The sequence below is a fragment of the Dendrobates tinctorius genome, unplaced genomic scaffold (genome assembly GCF_039654945.1).
Source record: "Dendrobates tinctorius isolate UK_male_01 unplaced genomic scaffold, ASM3965494v1 ptg000265l, whole genome shotgun sequence".
Lineage (NCBI taxonomy): Eukaryota > Metazoa > Chordata > Amphibia > Anura > Dendrobatidae > Dendrobates > Dendrobates tinctorius.
Genome location: NW_027361932.1, coordinates 14,547,678 through 14,559,806, shown reverse-complemented (window position 1 = coordinate 14,559,806; position 12,129 = coordinate 14,547,678). Strand labels below are relative to the sequence as shown.

General features: G+C 44.3%; 1 protein-coding gene across 2 annotated transcripts in view; it reads left to right on the top strand.

Moving 5' to 3' along the window:
- The window catches only part of LOC141069516 (tRNA (32-2'-O)-methyltransferase regulator THADA-like), a 178,471-nt gene that overhangs the window by 74,363 nt on the left and 91,979 nt on the right, over nt 1-12,129 (top strand). For both annotated transcript variants that reach the window (XM_073559146.1, XM_073559147.1), the window contains exons 9-12: nt 681-762; nt 4,981-5,105; nt 5,575-5,772; nt 7,411-8,077. In XM_073559146.1, coding sequence (XP_073415247.1) covers nt 681-762; nt 4,981-5,105; nt 5,575-5,772; nt 7,411-8,077 — 1,072 coding nt within the window. The remainder of the gene's footprint in view (nt 1-680; nt 763-4,980; nt 5,106-5,574; nt 5,773-7,410; nt 8,078-12,129) is intronic.

Here is a 12,129-nt window from a genome sequence, read left to right as displayed (position 1 = left end):
AAAATCTGATCTGCTTTTGCAGCTGAAAAACATATCCTCAAAAAACGCAGCAAAAGCGCTGTGTGTGAATGTAGCCTTAGATCAGGAATAGAACAGCCATTTATAGGACATTTCATAACTTTCCCAAATTCCTATGAAAAAATATTCAGCACATTCTGCATTGAATTACTGTACCCAATTTATTATATATTTTAGGAGTCGGACCATTTTATACCGACTCCACCAAAATGAGCTCCGACTCCACAGCCCTGTGTACATGTACTATAAAATGTTAAAGTGTACCTCATGATGAGTGTGGCTGCATTGAAAGAGGTTCTTTGGAGCATCTTTTGGCATTTCCTGTGTCATCAGACCGCCTGCTTCTCTTAGCTTCTGCCCAGAGATGCTGCTATGCATTTTACTATGGCTACACGTTAACCAAGGGAGAAATATTTATTATGGTCTGGCTTGAAGCTGAGGATGGAATTCTTCTATCCTTGGAAATGAAATCAGTATCACATGGTCACATTGCTTCATAATAATCTTGGTTTTTTATTGTTGTATATTACTTCACTTAACCCTGAATCTAGATATATCATGCTTTAAATTGACTAGTGTCTAATAAAGGATGTGCTGCAAATGAGTATATGCAGACGTGATTATCACCAGTATTCATACTGTATAGCTTTGTCTGTCCTCAGAGTACAACCTTGCTGGAGAGTCTGTTTCCTGCGGTGGCCTGGCTGTGTGAGCAGCAGATAGAGCCGTACTACAGTTTTCAAGGTACAATATATAGAGATTAATATTTTTCACAATATATAGAGATTAATATTTGTCACTTAAAAAGATATTCTGTATATACTCGAGTATAAGCCCACCTACTTTTGCCACGGAAAACTGGGTAAGTATTGAAAAAAAGAATAATAAGCGGCATCCACTAACAAATGTGAATGAGATATAAAAGGGGTGCTTCCAGTGTTCCTAAGTATATAGTCTGATCAAACAAGAAGGCGCAATAAAGCGGTGCACACACCAAGAAAGAGTGAAAAAAGCTTTATTTAGAATCACTGAGTGCAACATAACTTTAAAAACACTAAAAACATTAATAAAAAGACATGAAACATGGTAAAGACTCACAATAAGAGTACAAATATAGACAGGCTGGGTGAGGCGATTGAACTCTAGATCATTGAAATAATTTCCCAATAACCATAAGATAGCAAGAGCAGGTACTTGGTGAATAAGTTAAATAATAGACTTAAATGGGGTCACCAAATAACTCATACTGCCAACATGTAAAGGGGGTTTTACACTAAGCGATATCGCTAGCAATATCGCTAAAACGTCACTGGTTTTGTGACGTTATAGCGATATTGCTAGCGATATCGCTATGTGTGATACTTACCAGCGACCGGCTCCCCCGCTGTCCATCGCTGATCGCGCGAGAATGTCCGGCTCCATTTCTCGTCGGGCGCTTCCTGCTGAGACTTCCTGCTGTGACGACGAGCGACGCTGGACGCGGGCGGGAGGACGCAGGATCGCTGTGTGTGAATGGTAAGTATCGTGCGCTGCGTCGCTGCTGCATCGCTGTGAGATCTTTCTGTATGAAAGCTCACTAGCGATCATTTAGCGATGCACCAGCGATCCTGACCGGGTCGGATCGCTGGTTGGATCGCTGGTGCATCGCTAAATGTAAAAGGGCCTTAAGTCTCATGCTCAATCATGAACATACTTGCCACTTAGTAGGTAGAGATAAGCCTGTACATGCCAAGTCCCAACGCTTGTCGCTACTCCATGTAGCTTTGTCAGGGGAAGTTGGAAAACTGGGTAAGCTTATTTACTCGAGTATAAGCTGGGTATGCATTGTCCCCTTATCCCTGTCCTGGTATGCATGGCTCCCCCGTCCCTGTCATTGTATGCATGCCTCCCCCATAGGAAAAATAGAGGTGGATCCAGCTCACTCACAGGGCTTATTTAAAAATTAGAAAATTTTTATTGGATAATCCTTAAAAAATTCAAAATGACAAAACAGACATCTCAGGCTAGTTTCACACTAGCGTTCTGGGGCACAGCGCAGGGCTGCCGCTAAGCCCCGCCCCTGGCTGCGCCCCCTCCGGTCAGTTCCTCCTCTGATCGCATGAGGCTGCATGCGATCAGCGTATCCTATATTTAGCATTGCATACGCTGATTGTGCGCTGGTCTGATTTTGCTGGCGCTGCGCCTTTTGGCGCTGCGCCCAGCGCACAGAAACGCGCTGTGTTGCATTTTTGTCCTCTGGGCGCAGCGCCAGCAAAATCAGACCAGCGCACGATCAGCGTATCCAACGCTAAATATAGGATACGCTGATCGCCTGCAGCCTCATGCGATGAGAGGAGGAACTGACCGGAGGGGGCGCGGCCGAGGGCGGGGCATAGCGTCGGACCTGTGCTGCGCCCAAGAAGGCTAGTGTGAAATTAGCCTTAGATGGCACAGCAATGACAGGGGGTGATGTGTAATAAGACCATATGCGTTTCGAGCAACACGGCTCTTGAACACTGGTTACCACTGGTTACCTGTCATTGCTGTGCCATCTGAGATGTCTGTTTTGTCATTTTGAATTTTTTAAGGATCATCCAATAAAAATTTTCTAATTTTTAAATAAGCCTTGTGAGTGAGCTGGATCCACTTCTATTTTTCCTATTGCCTTGGACGCTGTGCAGCAGTGAGGAAGCCGTGCTCCATCTTGTGCTTGAAATTACATCTTGGGGTGAGCTGAATGTTCTCTTTTGTTTTTGCTTATGCCTCCCCCATCCCTGTCATTGTATGCATGCCTCCCTTTCATTGTATGCATGCCACCCCCATCCCTGTCATTGTATGCATGGCTCCCCGTCCCTATCATTGTATGCATGCCTCCCCATCCCTGTCATTGTATGCATGCCTCCCCGTTCCTTTCATTGTGTGCATGGCTCCCCGTCCCTGTCATTGCATGCATGCCTCCTGTCCCTATCATTGCATGCATGCCTCCCGTCCCTGTCATTGTATGCATGCCTCCCGTCCCTGTCATTGTATGCATGGCTCCCCGTCCCTGTCATTGTATGCATGGCACCCTGTCCCTGTCATTGTGTGCATGCCACCCCCGTCCCTGTCATTGTATGCATGGCTCCCCGTCCCTTTCATTGTATGCATTCCTCCCCGTCCCTGTCATTGTATGCATGGTACCCCGTCCCTGTCATTGTATGCATGGCTCCCCGTCCCTGTCATTGTATGCATGCCTCCCCATCCCTGTTATTGTATGCATGCCTCCCCGTCCCTGTCATTGTATGCATGGCACCCCGTCCCTGTCATTGCATGCATGCCTCCCGTCCCTGTCATTGTATTCATGCCTCCCCGTCCCTGTCATTGTATGCATGGCTCCCCGTCTCTGTCATAGTATGCATGGCTCCCCGTTCATGTCATAGTATGCATGCCTCCCCGTCTCTGTCATTGTATGCATGCCTCCCCGTCCCTGTCATTGTATGCATGCCTCCCCGTCCCTGTCATTGTATGCATGCCTCCCCGTCCCTGTCATTGTATGCATGCCTCCCCGTCCCTGTCATTGTATGCATGCCTCCCGGTCCCTGTCATTGTATGCATGCTTCCCCGTCCCTGTCATTGTATGCATGGCACCCCGTCCCTGTCATTGTATGCATGGCTCCCCGTCTCTGTCATTGTATGCATGGCTCCCCGTCCCTGTCATTGTATGCATGCCTCCCCGTCCCTGTTATTGTATGCATGCCTCCTGGTCCCTGTCATTGTATGCATGCCTCCCGGTCCCTGTCATTGTATGCATGCTTCCCCGTCCCTGTCATTGTATGCATGGCTCCCCGTCCCTGTCATTGTGTTCATGGCTCCCCGGTTCCTGTCATTGTATGCATGCCTCCCCGTTCCTGTCATTGTATGCATGTCTCCCCGTCCCTGTTATTGGATGCATGGCTCCCTGTCATTGTATGCATGCCTCCCGTCCCTGTATGCATGCCTCCCCGTCGCTGTCCTTGTATGCATGCCTCCCCGTCCCTGCCATTGTATGCATGCTTCCCCGTCCCTGTCATTGTATGCATGCTTCCCCGTCCCTGTCATTGTATGCATGATTCCCCGTCCCTGTCATTGTATGCATGCCTCCCCGTCCCCGTCTTTGTATGCATGCCTCCCCGTCCCTGACTTTGTATGCATGACTCCCTGTCATTGTATGCATGCCTCCCCGTTCCTGTCATTGTATGCATGTCTCCCCGTCCCTGTCATTGGATGCATGGCTCCCTGTCATTGTATGCATGCCTCCCGTCCCTGTCCCTGTATGCATGCCTCCCCGTCCCTGTCATTGTATGCATGCCTCCCCGTCAATGTCATTGTATGCATGGCTCCACCGTCCCTTGCCTTTGTATGCATGCATCCCCCGTCCCGTCCCTGTATGAATGGCTCTTTATCACCTATCCCTGTTTTCATATTTCCTATTGAAAAACAAACAAACATCCTACTCACCTACCTGCGCGTCCTGAGTGCTGGCACTGCATCTCGTTCCGGTCGCTGGAGCCTGCAGCTCTTCCTGCCTAGCGATCACGTGGCACCGCTCATTAAGGTAACGAATATGCGCTCCACGTCTATGGGAGTGGAGAAGCGTGCATATTCATTACTTTAATGAGCGCGGCCACGTGATCGTTCGGTAGGAGAGCTGCAGGCGCTAGCGGCCGGAACAAGATGCAATGCCAGCACCCAGGGTGCCCAGGTAGGTGAGTATGATTTGTGTTGGAAGCCGGCGACTGGCACTGTGCGCTATTACAGCAGCAGCACAGGCTTTAGCCACAGCTGCTGGCTCCTGCCTCTGTGACCCGCCGCTCCCCCTCCGCCGCCAGCTTTCTAGGACAATGACTCATGTATAAGCTGAAGGGGGTGTTTTCGGCACAAAAAGATGTGCTGAAAAACTCTGCTTATACACGAGTATATATGGTAATAAAAATTAAATCTATGATTAATGTTTTCTCTATGTAGTGCTCTGCCTCTGGTTGCAGCGTGTACGAGAGCACCTGACCGTGCTGCTAATTATCCAAGGGGTTTTGCCCTTAACCGATAACCCTCGTGTAATGAATCTTCTGTGGATTGGGGCTGAAGTGCAGGTAAGAATTTGTTTTTTGTTTTTTTTTTTTTGGGTGGAAACTACAATTGGGACTATCTTGATCTGTATTGTTGCTAGTCCTTTGTCTGAAAGGTGTCCTCCTTTATTCTCAAAAAGTTTTCCAACGGCATGAAATGTTTTAAAACAATAAAAGAAGCATTACTTAGCCATTTAATTGCCCTCCACTTCAGTTCTTTCGATATATTTGTCCTGCTGCAATGATGTTATGTCACTTGGGGAGCATGACCACTGTAACTGATCACTGACCTCATCAGTGTATTACATGCATACAAGTATGACCCAAAGCCAGTGATTAGCTTCAAGTAATAGTTTTTTTAATATAGCATAACATTATTGGCTATGGAGCTAATGATTGACTATACCAGACAACCCCCTTTTATTCCTCTGTCTTATTGTAACTATTTTTATAATATATAGCATAGGTGTGATATACCCTAATTTGTGCACAGGTTGATGGTATGACTGCTTTGGTGCTCAGCTGTTTCCAGCACTATTTGTACATTCACCGAAGGGAGTGTGAGCTCCTGGCAAGAACAGAAGAGACCATGCTCCAGAATTTGCTGCAGAAAATAAGAGACATTTCATGGCAAGCTCGGTCGAGATATACTGTACTTTGTGCTCTACTGCCATTTCTGGGATCTAAGAAGGTCAAAATTCAGTTTTCACGCTTTTAATTCTTTGGTTTTGACATTTTTAGTTTAAACAATACTATTTTCATTGCGCTGTATATTATCAGTTATCACTTCTGTGTAGTTTATGTATATACCATGCATACTTAAAGGGTACAGTGGGTTTGGAAAGTATTGGCAGAGGATCCCAAATTCAGGTGTGAAAAACTTGTTGCATCATTCCCAAGAAGACTCATGGCTGTACTAGCTCAAAAGGGTGCTTCTATTCAATACTGAGCAAAGGGTCTGAATACTTATGACCATGTGATATTTAATTTTTTCTTTTTAATAAATTTGCAAAAATGTCTACATTTCTTGTTTTTATCAGTCAAGATGGGGTGCAGAGTGCACATTAATGAGAAAAAAATGAACTTTTTTGCATTTACCAAATGGCTGCAATGAAACAAAGAGTGAAAAATTTAAATAATAATAATAATGTTTATTTTTATATAGCGCTAACATATTCCGCAGCGCTTTACAGTTTGGAAACATTATCATCACTGTGTCCTATGGGGCTCACAATCTAAATTCAATATCAGTATGTCTTTGGAGTGTGGGGGGAATCCGGAGTACCTGGTGGAAACCCACGCAAACAAGGGGAGAGCATACAAACTCCGTGCAGATGTTGTCCTTGGTGGGATTTGAACCCAGGGCTCCAGCGCTGCAAGGCTGCAGTGCTAACCATTGAGCCTCCATGCTGCCCAAAAGGGATCTGAATACTTTCCGAACCCATTGTATGTACCATGTTCAAAAGTTATCCCTTCAGTAGTATAGGGGATGACTTATTGGTTGCTGGGGGTAAGTGGCCATACCCCCAGCAATCCTGAGAACAGGGCTCTGATTGCTGAATGGAGTGGAGGTTGAGCTCTGCTTTATTAATTTTCTTTAGGACTGTCTGTAATAACTGAGCACTATACTTATCTATCTCTGGCAGTCTCACTGAAAATGGATGGAGAGGAAGTGCATATACTCAACCTCCTTTCTTTTCAGACTACATTCTGTATTCTACTGATTTAGGGATCAGTAAGTTATAGACTAACCTATTGATAGGGGATAGCTTGCAAACCCTTTAAATGGAATCTGTCACCAGGTTTTTGTTATCCCATCTAAGAGCAGCTTGATGTAGAGACTAAGACTCTGATTCCAGTGATGTATCAATTCCTGGGCTGCTTGTTGCAGTTTTGATAAAATCACTTGTTATATCTGCTGTAAGTCTACAAGTTTACTTAATGCTGAGCTAGGTGTAACATCTCCCACACCAGTGATTGGCAGCTTTCTGTGTAGACTGTTTATAGGAAGAGATGCCAATCCCTAGTGGAGAGAGGGTTATATAGAGGTCATCAATATGGAGTACTATATAGCCGCAGTTTTGCTAGTCCTCTGATGATCATCTCCTGGAAAAACTGAAATTTCATCAAAACTACAGCAAGCAACCCTAAGTGACACATTGTTGGAATCAGGTTCTCTGTCTTTAAATTATGCTACTTTCAGATTAGTTGGTAGAAACCTGATGACAGATTCTCTTTAAAAATAGGCTATGGCCATATATCTGTATTGGAGGGTGACCAGTGAATAGTTAATGGTTGACCAATTTGACCAATTCTGTTTTGGTTACAGGTTTTGACATTCTACCCTTTGCTCCCATCCCATCTATTTTGCTGTTTGGCGACTAACTACCTCTGCCCTCCAGCTGCTGATACTTACCGCACAATTGTTTGTTTGCAGAAACAAGAATGGGTTCAGAAGGGCACAATAGATGAAGGGGAGCTCGGTAAACATTGGGCAGAAAGCTGGCTTGAGCCTCTTTCTGATGCACTAATTTCCACAGAATGTAGTCTACAAAATAATGCTGCCACTCATGTTCTCCCCAGTACCCTGAGGACATTTAGTGGCTCTTTCAAATTACTGGCAAAACAAATGTGTGGTACAGAAACTCCACATCTCCGAGGTTGGATCAGCCTTGCACGGGCACAGAAACTAGTTGTAGGTCAAGTGGTAGAAGCAGAAGAGAGACTGCAGCTATGTCTGGAATCCGCTGATGATGGAGTACGCCTGGATGCAATGAGCTTTCTTTGCTACGGTCCTAGAAGTAACCAACCCCCTTCCTCTAATGAGCTGAAACTACTCAAGAAGTATCTACCTTACAATATGGGGGTAGACAATCCAGGCTTTCGTCACCAAATACAGGCAGTGTTACGCAGGGCTCTAGAGAGGCTTCGGGATGCAGCGATGTCTGCCCTCCGCAAGGGTCATACACAAGAGGAAACTGTGGCCCAGACAATTGGTGAGAAATGTATATACGTTATGATCACTGTGTTTATCTACTGACTTCTACACAAAGACCTTATATAATTACAATTAACATCTGATATAATACATAGTGCATGGCAAACTTATTGGAATGTTTACAGATTGAAATACGTGTATACTATTCAGCTGGAAATATTAATCAATAAGGCCACAATGTTGGTTCATAGATGATGAGGTCGTTAAAGGGACTCTTGTCAGCACAGGATGACTGTTCAAACCAAGTACAGCCACTCTGCACCCATGGCTTGGCCAAACATTTAACTGCACCTTCCAAACTGATTGTTTTTCCTCTATCTCCACCCCCTCCCCCAATTTTTTGATTGACATCTCTGGATTCATAGAGCCATAGAAGGGTAGATGGAAAACATGCAGGTGGGAACTTGTACTTAAAGAGAACCTGTCAGCAGGATTTTGCTAAGTAAACTACAGGCCTTGTCAGTATGGCAATGTTAGACTGATTAAAATGATACCTGGGATGAAGAAATCTGTCTTGTGGTTGTTGTGTAATCAGTGTTAGAAGTTTTCAGTTAATGATATGCCCGTGCTCTGGGGTGGGACTGTAGGCAGAGTCTTATCTTCCTGCTCCAAGCCAGAGAAACCAAGGAAAGACCTGCCCACAGTCCTGCCCAAAGCACAAACAGTCTGTCTTTCTTTCTGTCTCTATGAGCAACATGTTTGTGCTTTGGGTGGGCATGTGGGAAGAGCACCAAGATAAGACCCTGCCTACAGTCCCACCCCGAAGCACGGGCATATCATTAATTGAAAACTTCTAACACTGAATACACAAGAACCACAAAACGGATTTCTTTACTCCAAGTTTCATTTTAATCAGTGTAACAGCGGCAATCTGACAGTGCCTGTAATTTACTTGTCAAAATCCTGCTGATGCAGCGAGAGCCTGTACTTTGTCATCACAGAATGACTGTTGAAACCAAGTACCTTTAAAGCCTGTTCTAAAATGACTATACTTATAAGGGTTTTCCCAAGATTAAAAATGATCTATCTGCAGCATTGGACTTTACCAAAGGTCCAGATCTCGAGAATAGAGCTTCAGACAGCCCAGTCTGAATGGAGCAGAAGTCAAGCATGCACATTTCTGCTCCACTCATTTATGGCACTGCAAGAAATAACCAAGACAATTAATAGAACAGAAGTGTGAATGCTCAAACTTGGTTCTGTTTGAGACAATGCTCTTTTCTTGTGATGATTTGAACACAAATGTTCAATTTATCTTTTACTTTTGGGAAAACCTCTTTAATGTGGTAGTCCTATTCTAGAACGGTATGGCATATTGCTATCATTTGCCATAATGTTCTTATTAGTGGGAGTCCAACATGAAGGCTTTCATTAGTGGGGGCCCAATATGAAGCCTCCGTAGTTCTCTGCATGGCACGTAGTCAAGTGTCTCACTGGACAGGGAATAGTTTTGTACCGGGGTTTAGGGAAGCATCGGCAGGGAGGGGGCTCTCTCCGTGCTTCCCTGAGACCCCCGCAGCAGCACGATGTGCAGCGTTGCTCCGGGGGGCCTCCATCCCTGCAGGCCCCTGGATCCAGTAGAGCGTCAGGGGCCTGCAGGGAGACGGCTTCCTCATGCCTGCAAAGCGCCGGCATGAGGAGGCCTCCAGCAGTGCTTGTGTCAGATCGCTGATCTGTCACAGCAATCTGTGATGTGACAGATCAGCGATCTGTCACATGACAGTGATGTCCCCCCTGGGACAGTATAATAAAGTTTAAAAAAAAAAAAAAGTGTAAAAATAATTTATAAAAAATGGCTAAATAAATAAAATATATATATATATTCCCTAATAAATTCATTTTTTGGAAATATAAAAAAAAAAACCCAATAAAAGTACACATATTTAGTATCGCCGTGTCCGTAACGACCCACCCTATAAAACTGTCTCATTAGTTAACCTCTTTAGTGAACCCCTTAAAAAATAAAAATAAAAAGCAAAGCAAAAAATAATGCTTTATTATCATACCGCCGATCAAAAATTGCATTAACGCACGATCAAAAAGACGGATATAAATAACCATGGTACCGCTGAAAACGTCATCTTGTCCCGCAAAAAACGAGCCTCCACACATCATCATTAGCGAAAAAATAAAAAAGTTATGACTCACAGAATAAAGTGATGCAAAAATAATTATTTTTTATATAAAATTGTTTTCAGTGCATAAAAGCGCCAAAACATAAAAAAAGACATAAATGAGGTATCGCTGTAATTGTACTGACCCAAAGAATAAAACTGCTTTATCAATTTTACCACACGCGGAACGGTGTAAACGCACCCCCAAAAGAAATTCTTAAAATGCTGGTTTTTGTTCATTCTGCGTCCCAAAAATCGGAATAAAAAGCGATCAAAAAATGTCACGTGCCCGAAAATGGTACCAATAAAAGCATCAACTAGTCCCGCAAAAAATAAGACCTCACATGACTCGGTGGGTCAAAATATGGAAAAATTATACCTCTCAAAATGTGGTGATGCAAAAACTATTTTTACAATTAAAAGCGTCTTTTAGTGTGCGACAGCTGCCAAATATAAAAACCCACCATAAATAGTAAATCAAACCCCCCTTTATCACCCCCTTAGTTAGGGAAAAATAATAAAATAAACAAAAGTATTTATTTCCATTTTCCCGTTAATGTTAGGGCTAGGGTTAGGGGTGTGTTGGCGTTAGGGTCGGAGTTAGAATTGGGGGGTTTCCACTGCTTGGGCACATTAGGTGCTCTCCAAACGCAACATGGCGTCTGATCTCAATTCCAGCCAATTCTGCGTTGAAAAAGTCAAATGGTGCTCCTTCCCTTCCAAGCTTCCATGCACCCAAACAGTGTTTTACCCCCACATTTGGGGTATCAGCCTACTCAGGACAAATTGGACAACAACTTTTGGGGTCCAATTTCGCCTGTTACCCTTTGGAAAATAAAAAAAATTGGGGACTAAAAGATCATGTTAGTGGAAAAAATATGATTTTTTTATTTTCTCGCCCGGGCGTTATAAACTTCTGTGGAGCACTGGGGGGTTCAAAGTGCTCACCACAAATCTAGATAAGTTCCTTAGGGGGTCTAGTTTCCAAAATGGGGTCACTTGGGGGGGGTTTCCACTGTTTAGGTACATCAGGGGCTCTCCAAAGGCAACATGACACCCGCAGACCATTCCATCAAAGTCTGCATTCCAAAACTTCACTACTTCCCTTCCGAGCCCTGACGTGTGCCCATACAGTAGTTTTCTCCCACATATGGGGTATCAGCTTACTCAGGACAAATTGGACAACAACTTTTGGGGTCCATTTTCTCCTGTTACTCTTGAAAAAATAAAATAATTGGGACTAAAAGATCATGTTTGTGGAAAAAATATGATTGTTTTATTTTCACACCCTGGCGTTATAAACTTCTGTGAAGCCCTTGGGGGTTCAAACTGCTCACCACATATCTAGATAAGTTCCTTGGGGGGTCTAGTTTCCAAAATGGTGTCATTTGTGGGGGGTTTCCACTGTTTTAGCACATCAGGGGCTTTCCAATCGCGGCATGGCGTCCAATCCCAATTCCAACCAAAAAAGTCAAATGGCGCTGCTTCCCTTCCGAGCTCTGCTATGCGCCCAAATAGTGGTTTACCGCCCCATATGGAGTATCAGCGTACTCCAGGCCAAATTGCACAATAACTTTTGGGGTCCTGTTACCCTTGGAAAAATAAAAATTGAGGGTGAAAAGATCATTTTTGTGGAAAAAATATGATTTTTTAATTGTACGGCTGTACGTTATAAACTTCTGTGAAGCCCTTGGGGGTTCAAAGTTCTCACCACACATCTAGATAAGTTCCTTAGGGGGTCTAGTTTCCAAAATGGGGTCACTTGGGGGGGGTTTCCACTGTTTAGGTACATCAGGGGCGCTCCAAAGGCAACATGACACCCGCAGACCATTCCATCAAAGTCTGCATTCCAAAACTTCACTACTTCCCTTCCGAGCCCTGACGTGTGCCCATACAGTAGTTTTCTCCCACATATGGGGTATCAGCGTACTCAGGA